The 20389-nt window shown below is 36.9% G+C and overlaps 1 protein-coding gene and 1 pseudogene across 1 annotated transcript in view; both read right to left on the bottom strand.

Moving 5' to 3' along the window:
• L3MBTL4 (L3MBTL histone methyl-lysine binding protein 4) overlaps window positions 1-20389 on the bottom strand; it is a 536490-nt gene that overhangs the window by 395141 nt on the left and 120960 nt on the right. Inside the window, exons 2-4 of the mRNA XM_043991609.1 lie at window positions 15386-15465; window positions 14783-14885; window positions 5117-5171 (exon numbers count right to left, since the gene is read on the bottom strand). Of these exons, the coding sequence (XP_043847544.1) occupies window positions 5117-5171; window positions 14783-14854 (127 nt within the window). The 5' untranslated portion in view covers window positions 14855-14885; window positions 15386-15465. The remainder of the gene's footprint in view (window positions 1-5116; window positions 5172-14782; window positions 14886-15385; window positions 15466-20389) is intronic.
• On the bottom strand, window positions 16216-17628 carry LOC122747577 (annotated as a pseudogene).

The following is a 20389-nucleotide window of genomic DNA, read 5'->3' as shown; positions in this document are numbered from 1 at the left end:
TCACCTTAGCCATGCTCCTACCCATTTCAGTTTAGACTTGTGCTAATCAAATATGTGAGGAGGCAGCTGGGTGTCAAATTGTGGAACTTGAAATGATTAAGACCCAACTTTCATTTCTGCCTCAAGATACTTACTAGTTATATGACTCCTCCCACAACCTACAAGAGCAAGTCACAACCTTTCTGAGCCTCAACTTCTTCAACTAAAATGGGGATAAAAATAACACTTACCCTCAGGGTTACCATATGAGGGGAAATTATGCATGTATGTGTGTATGTATATGCATATATTATATATGTGTGTATATGCATACATGAGTATATATCTATGTCTATGTGTGTGTTCATATATACATATACACATGCATAATGTATGTGTGTATATAGCTATATACACACACATTATAGCTATATACACACACACATACACACACACACACACACACACAGAAGACTTTGCTAACCTTAAAAGTTTTGTTGTTGTTCAGTTGTGTCTGACTCTCTATGACCATTTGGGGTTTTCTTGGCAAAGATACTGGAGTGGTTGGCCATTTCCTTCTCCAGCTTATTTTATAGATGAGGAAACTGAGGCAAACAGGATTAAGTGATTTGCCAGGTCACACAGCTACTAAGTATCTGAGGACACATTTGAACTCAGGAAGATGGGTCTTCCTGACTTCAGGGTCAGTGTTCTTGCCACCTAGCTCCCATAAAAAGCACTATATAAATATTAGTGATTTTTTAAAAAAATGTAACAGTAGGGCTTTTTGAGGGAAAAATATTGTTATTATATAAAACCATGCTTGGGCAGTATTCTTAAATATAATTGTGACCTCTCTATCAAGAACTGTCCACATTGCTATTGATCTAATTGTAATGTATAAAAAATTTTGCAACAACAGTTTCATTAAGTAGTAATGATCATATATCTAGTTAAATAGAAGTTTAAAGGATTTATAACTTGTAAATAAGATATTTTAAATGACAGTAAGTGAAAAAGAAGATACAGATTAAAAATCTAGTAGGGTCTACAGCACTGTGCAAGATTATTAATGACAATAATAAGTAATGTATTTCCTTCTGAAACAGAGTATAAATAATCAGACCTTGAAGAAACCAGATTTGAGGAAAAATTAAGTAAAGGATTGGAAATATGTGAAATAGTATGGACTTTAAGCTGCAACATATCAGGAAATACTGGGGTTTCACGTAGCTTTAAAAGTGGCAAAGACCATGATGAAGACCTTATGTAAGTAAACTACCTGCACAATTCAGCTATGGTTTGTTTCCAATGGTGACCAACATTTTCTTAGCGATATATCACTGAGGAAATGAAGGATGAAAAGAGGATGGGTTTGGTGCGTAGCAGTTCAATTCAAACATTTAGTAGGGGTCTACTAGGTCTACCAGGTACCAAACTAAGCACTGACTATAAAAAACAACAATGAAATAGCTCCTGCCCTCAAGTATCTTATATTTAAACTGGAAGACTAAAAGATCTGCAGTCCAACTCCTGAGAAAGAACTGATGATGTCTGAACACAGATTGAAGCATAATTTTTTTGTTAGTTCCTTTTTCTAAAGTTTTTTGTCTGTTTTTGTTCATAACCTGACTAATGTTCTGCATGACTACACATGTATAATTTATATTGAATTGCTTAAATTCTTAAGAGGGGAAGGGGAGGGAAGGTGGCAGGAAGGGAATTTGGAACCCAAAGTTTTAAAAATTGATGTTAAAATTTGTTTTTACATGTAATTTGGGGGTGGGGGAAATAAAATTCTAAATAAGACTTCAAGATCAAATGCATGCTGGGGGCAGCTAAGTGGCACAGTGGATAAAGCATCGGCCATGGATTCAGGAGGACCTGAGTTCAAATCCAGCACCAGACATTTGACACTAGCTGTGTGACCCTGGGCAAGTCACTTAACCCTCATTGCCCGGCCAAAAACAAACAAACAAACAAAAAAAGATCAAATGCATGCATAGGGTTATGCCTCCTGATCTATATAATACAAGGGCTGTAAGAAATGATGAGCAGGAGGAGTTCAGAGAAACCTGGAGGGTCTTGTGTGAGCTGATGATGAGTAAGATGAGCAGAACCAGAAGAACACTGTACACAGTATCATCAACATTGAATGTTGATCTACTGTGATGGACTATATTCTTCTCACCAATGCAATGGTACAAAAGAGTTCCAGGGAACTCATGATAGAAGAGGATCTCCAAATCCAAGAAAAAAAAAAAAAAAGAACTGCAGAATATAGATGCTGAATGAACCATACTATTTCTTTTGTTTTTGGTGCTGTTGTTTTTTTTCTATTTTGAGGTTTTTCATCAGTGCTGATTTTTTCTCTTACAACATGACTAATGCAGAAATAGGATTAATGTTATTATGTGTATGTGTGTATATATGTATATATATATATATAACCCATATCAGATTACCTGCTGTCTAGGGGAGGGGGGAGGGAGGGGAAAAAAATCTGAAATTGTAAAGCTTGTATAAACAAAAGATGAGAACTATCTTTACATGTAATGGAAAAAAAATACTTTATTAATTTAAAAAAAAAGAAAAAATATATATATAATACAAGGAATATGGAAGAAAAACATCTACACTTCAGGGTCAGAAGCAAAAATCACAAAAGAGTAGAAGAAGAGGTAGTTCCTGAGTTGAGCCTTGAAGAGACATGATGTATCAAGACCTGGAAAAGCCTGGCAGTCTACTCTGGTTGAGTCACAAAGTACATAAAGAAAACTACTATGAAATTGGAATGGAAAGGTAGGAGCTAGATTGGGGAGGGACAGGATGGTGCCAGACAAATGAATGACTCTATGTTTTATCCTACAGGCCACTAAGGTTTGATTTTTTTCTTATGTAGGTGGAAGGGGGTGACATGGTCAGATTTGCATGTTTAAAATATCAATTTGACAGCTGTGTGGAAGATGTAATGGAGACAGGAGACTAAAAGAAATGAGGAGACCCAATGATGAAGCCATTTGCTATTACGCTCAAGGACTGAGGACATAAACAGGAGGGACAAGTTTACTAAGTAAGACAAATGAGTCCATGACAAGAGTATGTTGGTAAATGCAAAGGGGAAAGGAGTAAGTATTTATTAAGCACCTACTAGGTGCCAGGCACTGTGTTAAGCACTTTATAAGTATTACTTCATTTGATTCTCAACAATAACCCTGGAAGGTAGGTGCTATTATCATATCCATTTTATAGTTGAGGGAACTAAGGCAAAAAGAAGTTACGTGACTTGCCCAGGAGCACAAAAATACTAGGAAGTATCTGATGCTTAATTTGAATTTGGGTCTTCCTGACTCTAAGCCCAGAGCTGTATTCATGGTGCCGCCTAGGTGCCTCTGAAGAATAACAGGACAACCTGAGTGCTCCACTGGGTCCCCCAAAATGTATCAGACTTGGAGGAATAGTGCATTGATGTGTTACGTCCTATATACTGCCCACTGCTCCATCTCATAAGTTAATGCTACCCCAATATCTGAAGTATCAAACAAAAAGCCATAAAAGAAAGTTAAGCTGTTTACTCTAATTATAGAATGATTTAGTGATTAGAACCTGACTCAAGAGAATTCAAAATAAAATCAGACATTCATGCCACAAACACAAATTTCATGGGGTGGGGGTGGAGGGGTGGTTTTGCCATAAAGCCCTTCATGAAGGAATGGACCCCTAGGATCACAGATTGAAGCAGCTAGGTGGCACAGTAGATATACCTCAAGGTTAGAGTCAGGGTGACCCGAGTTCAAATCCAACCTCAGATACTTCCTAGCTGTATAATCCTGAGCAAGTCACAACCTCTGTCTGCCTCAGTTCCCTCAACTATAAAATGAGGATAATAGCACCCACCTCACAAGATAGTTGTAAGGATCAAATAAGATAATAATTGTTAACAGGGATTAGCATCATACATGGCAAATGGAAGGCACTTAATAAATGCTTATTCCCTTCCTCTTTCCATTTTTTAGAGTTATAAGGAGTCTTAGAGGCTATCAAATAAAATCAACTAATTTTACCGTCAAGGAAAAGAGGGACAGAAAGTTGACATGACTTGCTAGGGTCACACAGCTAGCAAGTACCTAAAGTAGAATTTGGCTATAGAAGCATAAGGCCCTGGATTCTTGGAGATTTCTAGATCAGTGCTTCAAAGAATCCATCCAAGCTCATGAGAACCAGGCCTGAAGCTTATAAGAACTAACCTGATAACTGTTCAAAGTAATTCATGGAATAAATCAAAATCTCTTCCCTATACCCTTTTTTCTTTCCTTCCTTTACTCCCTCAACCAATTAAAATGCTCAAAGATCCCAAAGAACATATCTAAGAACAGAGGTAAAAGATGACACTTTTATATCTCTGCCAATCAATGCCTATGAACATCTGGGAAACGAGAGATGAGAGTAAAACACCTCTGAGACATGACAGAGATGAGACCTTGTTTTTACAAAAAGGGAAACCTGGAATGCCATTTGGGATACCGACCATGAACTGGCATGACACCATAACAGACCAATCTAGTGGAAACCCACGGAAAGACATAGAATGGAAAACTTGCAGCATCTCCCAATACTTCCCAAAGTCTTAGACAGATACAAAGAATACCCTTGAATAAATCTCACTTGGTTATGTTTCATATGGGATCTTGTTTAACTTTCCTGGTGCAAATGCTAACTTAGCTCAAAAATTGCTTAACTAGAAAGACATCTGCTATTAAATATAGGAAATAACATAGATATGATTAACTGACCACCCTTCTGTTTCCACATTTTATCTATAGATCTAAACAGGGATATTTCAAACGAGTGATTCCTCCATAGGGAAAATATGGAAGTTCAGGGTAAAGAATTACACCATACAAAAAAGCATGGATGAGTTGCAATTTATACCAATGGCAGGAATCCAGTGCATTCTTCCAAACATTGAAGAGATCAGGGATTTACTGAAGTATTGGAGCTATGCAATAATATTTTTCACTAAAAGCACCCATTTATATCCTGAATTTTGAAAGCTAAATATCAAAACTGCTATATTATTAAAACATTCCCTTTAGTTCCTGTGGAGTTAAACTTTGAAGAAGATAATTATAGTTACCAAGACAGGAAGTGGTCATGCCATTCTTCTGTTTCTTGTCATCTTTAGCTTGTTCCTACGAGACAGAAAACTTTCAGTTTAGAGAGAACTTTGATTCATTGTCAGAAAAATTAAACACCACATTTTCTATATAGTCCACGAAAGAGGAAGCACCAGTCCTCACATAGACACACTATACTACATGATCTGCCAATTAATTTTCTGGTTCAATATATTTGGCTAAAGTGGAAGCTCTAAATTACTCTAGTCTTTGTTCTTGAAATATTCAATAATCAATAGCAAGTTATAAATATATGATTACTGAGAGCTGATAAGATATAGTTGACAAGACAGGATGTCATGAAAATGTCATGAAAATGTCTTGAAAATAAATAAAATATTCCATGTAACCTATCTATTGATTTTCTTCTATTCCATAAGGTATTCTCAGCTACACAGCAGGTACATAAGGCAAGACCTGGGTTTAAGGCCTCCTGTGATAAACACTGATTGTAGAACTGAGAAATTAATTTAACTTTTCAGTTCTCCCAGGAAATCATTTAATATTATCAGTTACAGAATCATTATACCTGCATTGGTAGAGAGAATTTATTCTCTAGGAATGTCCTATGCCAATATAATTAGAGGTCCAAACCCATTTCCCTTTCTACTTATGTCCCCAACTCCAATTAAAAAAAAAAAAGATTTGAAAATCAAATTTTTAAAAAATCTTAAAGACAGCTCTGCCCTACTATGAGGATTTTATCTAACATGTTTATACAGACAAATTTATGCAGAAGACTTCCAGAAGGAAAATAAATAAGAGAGAAAAGTTAAGTGATTTAATAATGCAACCTGCTTGGCTTTTCCCCCATGGCAAATTCAACAGCATCCAGTACTGCCCAATAGTATGTGAAATGACGGTCCCATTTTCAAGGAAAGTCCTTTAACCTAATCCCTTTCCTCTCCACTCAATACAAATGAGTAAACCATTACAAACATACAGCTGATCTCTAATGAACATTTTAACCGAAGCTGAAAAGGTTATGAAAATCAGAGTTCAAAGTCATATTAGGAGCTCCCACTTACATAATTCTTCAACATTTGCAGGGTTCTATATGTACATTATTCCCTTTGAATTACATAAGAATCCTTTAAGTAGGTGCTATTATTATCATGCTTCCTCTACAGGAAACCAGGACTCAGAGATGTTATGAGATTTTTCCCACTGTCACACAGCTAGTTAAGTGCCAGACATGGATTTTAAACCCAGGATCTCCTGACTCCAAGCCCAATACTCTTTCTACCCCATTCTGCCTCTTGAGCCAGTGAAGATAACATAATGTCTACCTGGGTCACACCCAATTCTATACAATGCCAATATGTTACATGATTTTTTAAATAAGCACTGGAATACTTAAAACAAAGGAAATATGTGATGCTGCATCTACCTTTAAATAATAATAAATAGCTAGCATTTATATGGGCAATGGAGTGGCAAAATGGATAGACTACTGGGCCTGAAGGAAAGAATGCTCATCTTCCTTAGTTCAAATACAGCCTCTGACTCTTACTAGCTGTGTGACCCTGGGCAAGTCATTTAATCCTGTTTGCCTCGGTTTCTCGTTTGTAAAATGAACTGGAGAAGGAAATGGCAAACCACTCTAGTATCTTTACCAAGAAAACCCCAAGTGGGTAACACAGAACTAAACACAACTGAAATGACTAAACAACAACAAACAATAGGATTTATATGGAACTTTAAAGTTTTCAAAGTGCTTTACAAATTATTATCTTATTAGATCCTCTTAAAAGCCCTAGGAGGTAGGTGCTACTATTATCTTCATTTTATTGATGAGAAAACTGAGTCTGGCAGAAATTAAATGACTTGCCCAGAGTCACATAGCTATGGTCTGAGGCATGATTTGAACTCAAGTCTTCCTGACTCCAGGTCCTGCGCTCTATCCACTGTGTCAAATATCTGACTAGGTTGGTGAATTGGCAATGTCTGATTCGCATTAAAAAATATTTAGTCCATTCACATTCAATCAACAGATTTCACCACCTTGAAAAAAAATCCTCCTAAATTTTTCAAACTACAATACCCTTGGTCACTGGGATACAAAGATGAAAAACAACATAGTGCCTGGTCTTAAGGAGTTTAAAATCTAGTTATGAGGAGCAGAAACATATACAAAGGTATATACAAGGCAGAATAAGTGTAGAAGCAGAGGAAGGAGGGTTCACTTCTAGTTAGAGGACTGGAGCTGGGCTTTGAAGGAATGGTAAAGACTTTTACCAGGAAGGGGTGCTAGGAGAGTTTGATCCAGAGATGAGACAGAGCATGCACAGAACACAGAGGCAGGCAAGCACAGGACAAAATGAGGTGGTGACTATTTTTTCAGTTTGACTAAAATAAAGAATGTATGAAAAGTACCACTGTGAAATCAGGTTGGAAAAATAAGGAAGAGATCAATTGTGGTGAGTCGTGAATATTAGACTAAAAAAAAAATCTGCTTTTTCTTGTAGGAAATAGGCAGCAAAGGATTTTTTTTAGTAAGGAAAGGGACACAGGACTTAAGTCCACACCATGTTTTCAAGTTCTCAATTTGCAGACAAGAAAACCAGGACCCAGAAAGGTAGAGTGAGTGATATCCGTTAAGACAGCAAGTAGCTGAATGAGGATTTGAACTCAAGTTCTCTGACTTCAAATCCACTATTCTTTTATAAAATGCCATGCTACTCATTGCTGTACACTAGGAAAGCTGCTTCAGTACCAACATGAAGGAAGAATTTGAGAGGCTATTAAAAGAATCTCAGCAACTGATAAAAAGGGAATGGAATGTGGGCTATGGTGTGGGAGTAGGAAAGAAGAGATTTCATGAAGATAAAGTGGACAGGACTTCACAACTGGTAGGATGGGAGAGGATGAAGAAGAAGAAAGGGTCAAGAGGATGTCAAGCCTGGATAACTGGGAAAATGGGAGTGTTATTAAACACATCAACAAATACAATTAGGAAATTAAGATGTCGGACATATAGCTATTCACACCAACATTTTAAATTCAACAAGTCCAAAAAGTTTTCAGTCACCTTTTATACTTCCCCTTCTCCTTTATCCCAAACATCCAGTTAGCTGCCAAATCCTATTGATTCAGGGGCAGGTAGGTAGCATGGTGGGTAGAGTACTGGGCCTAGATTAAGGAAGACTCATCTTCCTGAATTCAAATCAGTCCTCAGACACTTACTAACTGTGTGACCCTGAGCAAGTTGCATAGCCCTGTTTGCCTTAGTGTCCTCATCTGTACAATGAGCTGGAGAAGGAGATGGCAAACCACTCTAGTATCTTTGCCAAGAAAACCCCAAATGGGGTCAAGAAGAGCAGGACACAACTGAAGTGACTCAACAACTTCTGTGTTTCCTTTCTGTGACCAATACCCAGCCCTAGCTCAATCTGTCATTACTTCTTGTCACAGAGTATTATATGGCACATTGAACACCCTGTTGTCTCTCACTACTGAAATCATTCTTGCTGATGCCTAATGAACAACAATGATCATATTGTTGCCCTATCCCAGAACATTCAGCAATTCCCAATTGTCTAATAAAATAGTACAACTCCTTAGCCTGGCAGTCAAGGCCCTTTGCAGCCTAGCTTCAAGCTATTTCTCCACATACTCCGTATCTGTCTGTCTGTCTGTCTCTGTCTCTCTCTCTCTCTATGTCTCTCTCTCTGTCTCTGTCTCTCCCTTTCTGTCTCTCTGACTCTTTCTCTCCCTCTCTGTCTCTGCCTCCCTCTCCCTCTTCTCTTCTCTCTCTGTTACAATCCACCCCTCCCTATGAAGTTCCAAACAGAAATGATCTCTTACCACCTCAAAATTTTCAAAGTATTTTATTTGGAACTCTCTTATCCATTTTTCATTTTCTAATTATATTTACATAAACAGCTACTTTACATAGCACTTGCAGGTTTACAAAGCACTTTATGAAAATAAACCAAAAAACCCTATCCAGTAAAGGAGACATGGCATTGGAAAGAAAACTTGATAGTAAAGTCCGAGGATTGTGCCTTAACCCATATCTGTATATCCACAGCTCCCACAGAATCCTTTGCACAAAGCAGGCTCTTTATAGATTTTTCTGGAACAAATGAATTTCATCTTCAGAGATGTAATGAGCTTCAAGCAAGCCAGAAAATGGAGCATAATTTTGAATTTCATAATACTTTGTACTCCTGTTATGATCAATTAATCCCACTTGTTGGATAATTTTATAAAATTTGAAAAGATAATTGCTTATTTCATACATCTACATGTCATAAATCCTAGCTGTAATTAATTTTTAAAAGAATCATTTTAAAAAGAGAAAAAAATGAGGATTCAGTCTTTTGCAAATCCTACCAAACAGGTATAACACTTAGAGGGTTAATAAGGAACAAACAGAACCAAATCACAAAGGATGAAAAAGTTAGATTTGAAAACTGAGACCAAATCTCAATGTTCCACTCTCTAAAAAAAATATGGAAAGAGTGAATATTATTTGCATAATAAAATACCAGAAAATAAATTCAAGATAAATAAAAATTCTCTGCATGAAAATTTCCATTCACTGATTTACAATCCAACTATTCGAGAGAGAGAGAGGATTAGCAGATAGGGGAAACAATCCAAAAGGTTTAATGTTCTCTTCCTTCAATTGCCTACACTTCATCATGTTCTTTTACTGTAACAGAATAATTTTTTCTAATTAATCAGCTTCTACATTTCACTGGTCATAAATTCAAATTGGATGAAAGAAAATAAAAGGGTTTAAAGCTTTTTATTCCTTCTTGCCAATTCCAAGTCACCATCTTGGAAATGAAAATTCCTTTGTGCCTTTACCTCCTGACAAAGAGAATCTTCCCAAAGATTAGAAGATTTCCCAATATCATGCTGGATTTTTGCCTTTCTTCATATGCTCAGAATTTAATATGATGTCTGGCATATAGTAAGTGCTTAATAAATGCTTATTGATCTGTTACCATGGTATCAGTGCTCCAGATAGTGTTATACACAGGCTTAATGAACATAAAAAAACCCCAATGAAACCTGATTCAATAATCCCCATAATAAATTGCAACTTGAAACTGAACTGTTAGATATGCTAATCTTCTTTTTTGAATTTTAATTCTTCATGATATATTTTTGTTTTTATGTTGTTTACATTTCCCAATATAACCTTCTTCCCTTTGCCTCCTAAAGAGTTCTATCTCTTATAACAAAAGGACAAAAATAGAGTGAGGAAAAATCAGTTCAGACAAAGTAATATCAAATCTGATATCAAATATAGTTTTCCACACGATCTCCTGACCTATATGAGAAGGGATTGAGATACATTCTCTTTTGTCTTTTGGGGAATCAAGCTGGGTCAATACAATTCCACAACATTCATGTTCAGTTACTTTATTGTTCTTTCCTCTCACAATGTTGGAATCTTTATTTATATTGTTTTCATGGTTCTTCTTACTTTATCCTGTATTTGTTCTTCTAAGTATTCACACGATTCTCTGTACTCCTCACATTCATCATTTCTTATAGCACATGAATAGTCCATGACATTAAGGGGTGGGCTGGAGCCAGCTCACATTGGAGAGTGGAATAATTAAATTTTCAACGAGAACATTTACAACTTATAAATCAGTAAATGTTACAAATTAAGGCCTGATTAATTATTTTGTTGATTGTCTAGACTTAATAAAGTGACAGAGAAAATATTAATAAAGCAGGTGACACTGAATAGTGTGCTACGTGGGGGAGAAGCAAAGTGAAGATGGAAATTTAGTCAATGAATAACCATTTTAAGTGTATACCATTTAACAGGCACTGAGCTAAGTGCTAAAGATACAAAGAAAGGCAAAAGGCAGTCCCCACCCTCCAAGAGTTTACAATCTGATGGGGGAATACAGCAAGCAAATATATACAAAAAGCTATATATGGACTAAACAGGGAATAATTAACAGAGGGAAGGCACTAAAATAAGAGAGACTGGGAAGAACAGCAAAAAGAAGTATGGTGTAGCTTCCCACCAAACCTATTAGTCAGCCCAGACTCCTCCTGAGTTCAAATCTAGCCTCAGACACTTATTAGCTGTGTGATCCTGGGCAAATCACTTAATCCTGTTTGCCTCAGTTTCCTCACCTGTAAAATGAGTTGGAGAAGGAAATGGCAAACCACTCCAAATATCTTTGCATTCAAAAACACACCATAGTCAAGATTGTGTAAATAAGAACACTACATTCAAGGTCAAATAAAATATACTTTGAAGTCTGCTAAAGCTGCATTTACAGACGGTTGTTGTTGTTGTTCATCCTTTGTTCTCAAAGAGGACCAATGACATCAGGAGGTGATGATGTCTTGACTCGCAAGTGAATTGGGACTTAAGGGATGCAGGGCTGTGTAAAGTCATCAGTCACACTCTCTCCTCCAGAGTCATAAGAATCCAGTGGCAAGACAGAGGTCAGGATGACTGACAATGGCCCAAGGATACAGGGAGACCTTACCTTATTAGTGATATAGTGTATTATTTTTTATATGAGTAATAGTTCCTAATTTTTCATTTGAGATATGTTGTTTCATATCCTTTAACCACCTACCTATCAAAGGCAGGTAGGTGCTACAGTAGATAGAAAGCTGTGATTGGAATCAAGAAGATACACATTCAAATACAACCTCAAACAAAAAAGCTTATGATGCTGGGCAAGTCACTTAACCTCTTTCTGACTCAGTTTCCTCAAGTATAAAAATGAGGATAATAATAGTGCCTACTTCCCGGGGTTGTTGTAAATATCAAATGATACAATATTTGTAAAGCATTCAGCATAGTGCCTGGCATATAGTAGGTGTTAATAAATGCTGATTTCCTTCCTTTCTTCCAGTACACTGATATGGATAACACAGACACATACATGTATATGTATGTATATAGTATATATGTGTATAAATGTATATTAATATACACTGTTGTCTATATATCTTTGAAACTTTATATTATATACTTGATCCAAAGTTTTTCTTCACAGTCAACAACTTCCATTATCCTGGATACATTAATTTAGTTGGAACAAAAGCTTTTTAATTTCATGTAATCAAAATCATCTATCTCATTTTTTGTAGCTGCCTCTCTTTTTTTTTTTTTTTAGGAATTCATCCTTATCCGTGAAAGATACATTATCTTCTCTTCTAAATGTCATGCTATGATCGATAATATTCAACTTGCCTATCAATTTTGAATGCACTATAAAATATGGAATAAGATGCTGACCTAACCCTAATTTCTGCCAGGCTTCACCTGTTTTCCTGGTACCTTAGATGCCAAATAGTGAAATCCCTTCCATTTTATGATGAAGAAACTGAGGCTCATGGCAGGTGACAACTTTGACTGATCCAGTTCTGAATTCCTGACCCCTCCCTCTTAGCAGTCAGCTCCAAACCCTATTTTATCAAGAGTTTATTAATGATCCAACAGTATACTTTCTCAATTCCTCTCCTTTTTACCTCAAACTTTTCTGCATCTTCATTTGGACTCTTCACTGCTTGTGGATGTCACTTGTTCTTGATCCAACTTCCTTGTACATCTTCCCAGACTTTGTTTCAATACTCACTTCCTCTGTCTCTGGCATTTTCAATCTCTCCCCCTTAATGGTTTCTTCCACTGACCACATACAATCATTTTCTTTTTCTTTTTCTTTTTTTTTTTCGCAACATAGCTAATATGGAAATTTTTTGCATGACTTCACATATATAATGAGTGGAGAAGGGGTGGGAGGGAGAGAATTTAGAACTCAAAATTTTAAAAAGAATGTTTAAAAAAATTAACAATAAACTCTCCAGTAGGAGGTGACAACAGCACATCCCTGATCCTCCATGTATTCTATTTTCCTGTCCCCAAATTATTTACTGCTCCCAAACATGGCCTGGTTTTGCTTACACTTTTCCCAATGCTTGTAATGTCCTCCTTTCCCAGCTTGGTCTGCAGAATTCCCATCTACTTTGTAAAAGCCCAAAGCCCAATTCAAATGCCACTTCTTCCACATTCTTCCCTAATTGTATAGTTGTTAATAACATTCCAGCTAGGATCTCACAGGAATTTATTTTGCAATACTTAGATATACCTATAGCATATTATTTAGCATTGTAATTACTTGTGTGTGTCTTATTCCCCAGCTAGAATATAAACTCTATGATGGTCAAAACTGTGTCTCATACATACAAACTTTCTATCTCCTCTAACACCAGTGTGCTCTATACAAAGCAAGCACTCAAAAAATAGTAAATAAATAGACAGAATGATACCTTGCATCTATGTCATGATTTAAGGTTTGCAAAGTACTTTACAAATAATAATAATAAAAACTAACATTTACATAGTTTTTACTATGTGCCAGACATTGTGCTAAGTGCTTTACAATTATTTCATTTGATCCTCACAATAAGCTTGGGAGGGAGCTGCTATTATGATCTCCATTTGGCAGATGAGCAAACTGAGGCAAAGGGGTTAAATGACTTGCCCAGGATTACACTGCTAGAGTCTGAGGCCACATGTGAACTCAGGTCTTCCTGATTCCATGTCTTGCTTTCTACCCACTGAGTCACCTAGTTGACTCTTTAATGTTTGTTGAATTTAAACTCATTGAGATGCAACAGGCCACGTTACCAAAAATATTTATCTTATGCAACTACCAAGCATGCCACAAGGGTATCTGAGGATCTACTCTAACTCTCAAGACTTTCAAGATCATCATTCCTCAAATCTGGTGTCAAATAATGAAATGGAAGCCAATAAGAGGACCCTCGAAAATGGTTCCCAGAATTGCCAGCAGCAGATATCACAAATGTCTACATTTGCATCTAAAGAAAAAAGAGGAATACAAGCAGGAGTCACAGAAACCATAACACTTGCTCCCTATTAGTCTATCCTCTAGTTGGTAAATCTGTTTTGCCAGCCTCTATTTCATATGAGGATATCCTCTATGTTTCCAGTAATATCAGCTATCATTCGCCCTACTCTTAAACTGTTGGTCCAAATGCTGCCCCTGAGCCATGGGAATCAAGATCTCCTAAGGATCCAGAAGATGTTCCAACAATTTTACCTTTTTATTCACTACTTAAAATAAGCCACTGCTACTATGTTTGTGAAGTAAAAAATATTTTTTTTTCCTTCTGAAATAAAATTTCCTCAAATACAGGAAGACCCGGGTTCAAGTTTCACCTTTAACTCATACTGGGTGTGTACCCTAGTGCTCAGTGCTCTAGGCAATTCTCTGATACTACAAGTTGCAGAGATGATGTGGAAGAGTTTCCTCACCTGGAAGAAACTGTCTGTACTGGAGATATCACAGGTCTAATCCCTATTCCTACTTCAACATTTTACTTTTAAAGACTGCTAATTTTCTGCATTCCAAAAAAACATACATAGTTTTACAGATTCCATCAGTATGTGAATTGGCCATAATTATAATTCTGTATACATAAAATATATATAGATATAGACAGAAAGACAAACAGAGAGACGAAACCTCAATCAAGTCCCAAAAATACAGTGTAGATGAGAAACCTGGTAGCAATGATTAGATAAGAAATGGACAACAATGTTATTCACTTTCCACAGAAAGTCAACATGTATACTGAGTGATCAGATGTTCAGGCCTTACCCTGCCTGTCTCCTGAGTCAGATGGTCCTTTGAATCTATGTTACGCTTCCTCTTTTTATGGAGCTGTTTCATTGTCCCTTTCTCAGTCCTCACCAGTGTTTCTCTACAAGAGATAGAACATGAGAAAAGAAGTATTTTTCTACAGTTCATTAAACATGCTTTAAATTATAAACCTTACAAATGGTGATTAGGGACAGCTTCCATAAACATATTACCAAAAATTACACAATAAATCTGCAATCCTCAATAAAAGAATGAAGCTATAAAATTTCAAAAAGAACCATACAATTTCAAGTAGAAGAAATATTCTCCAATGCATCTGGAATTTAATTCTAAGACAAATACTACTGCAACTGTTATGTCAGGTAATTTTTGTTTTGTTGCTTAGCTGATTTAAGTATCACACCTAATTCTCTAGAGTGAGGTAGGAAAATTAAATTATTATAAGAAATACAGTATACTATTTGTAGAACAAATTCACATTATGATGTCTATAATGCTTTTATCACTTTTAATATGCTTCCCTTCCCCTTAAATAATGATTTGCGGAAATGCATTACACAATCTTCCCTCTTTAGTCGGGCTGCCAATGTGGATACTCACATTTTCTGAATAACTAGAACCGTCCAGCCAAAGGTAATCTTCACCAAAGGTATGACTCATCAAAAGCATATCACAACTCTCTGAAACATAACAAATGAAAATAAAAGTTTCAACAATGAGACAGATATATACACACATGTGTATGTATATATTTATATGCATGAATGTATAGGACAAGCATATATGTGTATATCTATGTATATGTGTACATACAGCCTAGGAAAGTAACTTTTTTATCAGTTATTTGTTGTGTATTCAGTATTTGGGTTAGTATGACACTTGAGGAATTGGTTACATCGTTATATATAGTTTTTTTAATATAATATGGAAATCTACAACTATTGAGAAACACACACACACACAAAATCAGGTCTTCTGGAAAGGTGATACATGGGGCCATGCTGGAGAGCCCTAATGGAGGGGAGCACTAAGGTAATCAATGCATCAACATAGTATTACTACGGTATGGTGCTTTGTGTCCAGGAATATTATCTTCTGGACCTACAGGAACCTGTAGCACCTACAAGGCAAGCAGTTATATTGGGGGCAGAGGGCGCAGGCAGTCTCTGCTTAACAGCAACTACTTCAAGACTATACAAGCATCATCATGCAAACAACAGGGTTTAACAAATAGTAGTCATACTGTACTATTCTCCCATTTCTAAGTTTAGGAAGAGACTAGAATGTATGTTCATAGGTTTTATATATATTTCTGGTGTTCAATCACTAATCAGAGGAAAGAGTTGACCTACTTGAAAAGTGCATCATATATAATCCCTTAACCACTATCATGTACTCTAGACAGTAAGGTGGCAGTACATTAAAAGGCTTTAAAATTGCAGCTCCTTCTGGATTCCTCAAAGAGTAACTGCAACCTTCTTTAAAAGGGGCTCCTCCTCCGGATGCATCTGAAAAGTCATTCTGCCCCAAGACACATGGGACACTAAGGAAGACATCTTCATTAATACCATATAGGCCCTTAATCCTGGTGAAAGTTGGATGCACTCTCCTAAGATCCTTCATAATGCTTTCTACCAGATCTGCCACAGACAAGCCAATGGCCCAGGAATTGTAGCCCTTCAGCTTGATCAACTCATAAGCACTTTCAAACAACTGTTTATGAATATCTTTCCAATTTTTGGAATCAGCATCAGTTCCCAAAGCAGGATAAAGATTCTTCAGAGAGACAATGGCAACATTCACACCACTCCACACAGGAACATGGGAGTCTCCATGTTCCCCTAGGACCCATCCATGAGAACTTGAAGAATGGACACCAAGTCTCTCCCTCATTTAGGTAATAGAAATGGGCAGAATCCAGAATTGAAACCCCTTCCAATAATACAGTTTTTAGGAAAGCCACTTAGCTTCCAGGCCACATATGTCAAAACATCCACTGGATTAGAAACAATAAGGAGCTTGCGATTAGGGCTATATTTAACAATACTGGGAATGATGAATTTAAAGATATTCACATTATACTAGAACAAATTAAGATGACTTTCTCCCTCCCGTTCATGTGCCCCAGCAGTAACAACAACCAGCTTTGACTTTGCAGTTACACTGTAGTCTTTGCCAGAGACAATCTTTGGTGTTTTGAAGAAAAGGCCGCCATGTTGGAGATCCATTATCTCTCCCTTTTGTTTGTGTGAAAATTAGAGCACTACCAACCTGCTGAGAAAGATACTGCAGGGAAGCTCCACCATGAAAACAACATATGGGACTTAGTGTCCGGAAGGTCAGATTGGCGTCAGGAAGTGATGTCTGCCGCCTGTGGGTCATGTCAATCAGAGCTACCAGCCAATTAGCTTGGAGCTGTGTGTGTGGATGGCCCTGTTTCCTGTTTCACAGGAGGCTTCTGGGAGAAGCCAGGGGGAAGCAGAGGTCTTTTTGGTTTCTGGACTTCAACTTGGTGGCAGGGGCAGGCAGAATAGGGAGAACTTCGTGTGGGCTGTTAGGGAAAGACAAGTTTTTGTCTCTGGCTATACTGAATAGATCCAAACTAGGGTTTTCCTCTCTTACTCTCTTCACTAACTTCTAGTACACTTTAATAAATACTTAAAAGGTTAAACTCTTGCTAAATCTTCTAATTTAAGGCAACCACTCATTAGATCTTAGACATCACAGCTAGAATTTTAGACCTTACATTTGTCTTCTATGACATCAACTAGGGCAAGTTCATCAGCCAAATCCTTCATTAAGATACTTATGGCACATAACATGCCAACTACACCAACAAACATTTTCTCTCATAGATTTTTTGAATGTCTACCATCAGGTATGTGTATGAACATTTCTTTTTATTTGTAGATAGATGTGTGTATAGGCAGGTACATATACACATACTAACATGCCTACATGTCAGCATGTGTGCATCTGTGTATATATACATGTATATTTATATGCATCTGGGGGTAGACATTCAAAAAAATTATGAGAAAATGTTTGTTGTAAGAGTCACTATCTTAGGCTGTCCCCCATGCCCAAAACACTCTCCCTCCTTCCCTCTGCCTCTTAGTTTCCCCTGGATTCCTTCAAATCTCAGCTAAAATTATACCTTCTGCAACAAGTCTTTCCCAGTCTTTACTTCATCTTAGCATTTTCTGTTTGAGATTTTATCTTGTAGGCATCTTGTTTGTACAAAGTTATTTGTACCTAGATGTTTGCATGCTATCTCCCTCATCAGACTGAGCTCCTCGAGAACAGGGACTGCTTTTGCTTTTCTTTGTATACCCAATGTTAGGCACAAAAATGGCACTCAATCAATGCTGGTTGTCACTACTAGGCATATATCCCAAAGAGATCAAAGAAAGGGGGAAAGGACCTATTTCTACAAAAATATTTATAGCAGTTCTTTTTGAGTTGGCAAAGAAATGGAAATGTAGGGGATGCCCATGAATTGAGACATGGCTGAAAATTTGTGGTACAACATGATGGTGATGGAATGCTATTGTGCTATATGAAATGACTAACAGGATGGTTTCATAAAAACACGGTAAGACATCTAAACTAATACAAAGTGAAGTGAGCAGAATCAGAAGAACACTGCACACAATAATAGCACAATTTTAATGATGATCAACTGTGAAAGACTAAGCTACATCAAGACAATGATCCAAGATAATTCTAAAGTATACAAGAGGAAAAACCGTGTCCACCTTCAGAGAGGAAACTGATGAACTTTGAGTACAGACAAGATTTTTCTTGGAGTTTTTTGGGTGTTTTCTTTTACAACATGGCTAACGCGGAAATATGTTTTGCATGGAAAAACTGAATTAAATAAATGCTGGTTGACTTATTAACTGACTTTGGGCAAGTCACTTTCAACTCTCTGAGCATTGTCTCCTTTATGAAATTGGGGAGGTTAGGGCAGCTAGGTGGCGCAGTAAATATAAAGCACCAGCCCTGGATTCAGGAGGACCCGAGTTCAAATACAGCTTCAGACACTTGACACTTACTAGCTGTGTGACCCTGAGCAAGTCACTTAACCCTCATTGCCCTGCAAAAATTAAATTAAATTTAAATTAAATTTTTAAATTAGGGATGTTGTTTTTTTTAAAAAAATCATGGAATTTTTAAAACTGGAAGAAAATTCAGAGCTCATTTAGAAATGTCCCACTTCACTAATAAGAAAAACAAGGCCCAAAGTGGGGTGGTGGCAGCCTTTGCTAGGTCTGGGAGACAACCTGGGTCTTCTACCCCCCAGTTCAAAGAATTTCCACTTCATCACCCTAACTCCTGATGTTTTACATGCCCTCTAGCTCCAAAATCTGCATACCCATGAGTTCAAGTGATTTATAAAACAAAACATCAAAATAATGCTATGCCTCTTATTACAGATGAAAAGCAAAAGGCAGCCCTCTTAATCAGAACAACAATATGTCGCTCCTAATCAGACATACATTTGTGACCAATCTGTTAACTGGATTATGAGGGCCATTAACTGATCAGTTCTTGATTTGTAAATAAGATTCTCATCAGAATGCTGCTTGGCTTCCTGTACATAGTTACCAAGCTTACCAATCGCCTCATTTTTCTCTAATGTACAGAAGTCTGCTCTTCATGGCCAGTAACTATTTGCTTCAATTTAGAAGCTATTTATGTCCCTGAGAGATGTACTTGTCTGACTGAACTCAATAAAATAACATTCATTTCATGGACTATAAATAAAATTTATCATGACTAGCTCCTGGTGATATCTATTATGCACTTCTATGCAAATGAACTATTTAGATTTGATGCCTCTGGCAAAGTATGATTGCACAAGATACAAGCACCACCCAGTCTGGCTCACCTTCCATTATTAATAATGCCCCAGAACTTAGCAAATGAAAAGCAATCTGTCTGTTTACAGTCCATTCCCCACCCTCCCCAACTCCATCTCTTCCTCTGTCTCTCATCCATGTCATCCCTCTGACTTTTCCTTTCAATGGGAGTTTTTAAAAACACCATGGTTAAGGAAGAGGCTCAACTTTGGATCAGAAAGTCAACGACTCAAACCCACCTCGGACACTGAAATATGTGACCATGAGCAAGTCACTTACCCTTTATTTGCCTCAGTTTCTTCCTCTATAAAAAGGAGATAATAATAGTATCCACCTCACAAGGGTTGTGGTGGGCCTCAAATGAGATAACATGCAAAACACTTTGCAAATCTTAAGTGCCATCTGAATGCTAGTTACTTTCAGATAAACATGGGTTTTCCATGTTTCATAAGTGAAAAAAATATATGCCATACTATTTAGAATAGTTTTTTTAATTAAATCACATTATTTACCTGTTTGTGATATTTAACAGAATCTCTTTTCAGCCCACAAACAATAAAGCTAGACAAGAGTGCTGCCTAACCAGAGACAATTAAGCATTCAATGCCATAGAAAGGAATCCAACAATCAGCCAAAGCAGAAAATTAAATGAAATCTTTTAATCCCTTCAAATGCCAGTTAAGAATGTATACAGCCCGACTAACTAACATCTCAGTTGAAATAACTTGACTTGATTTTC

This window comes from Dromiciops gliroides, chromosome 1 (genome assembly GCF_019393635.1).
Source record: "Dromiciops gliroides isolate mDroGli1 chromosome 1, mDroGli1.pri, whole genome shotgun sequence".
Lineage (NCBI taxonomy): Eukaryota > Metazoa > Chordata > Mammalia > Microbiotheria > Microbiotheriidae > Dromiciops > Dromiciops gliroides.
The sequence above is the reverse complement of the archived record's forward strand: the minus strand, read 5'-3'. Positions and strand labels throughout refer to the sequence as shown.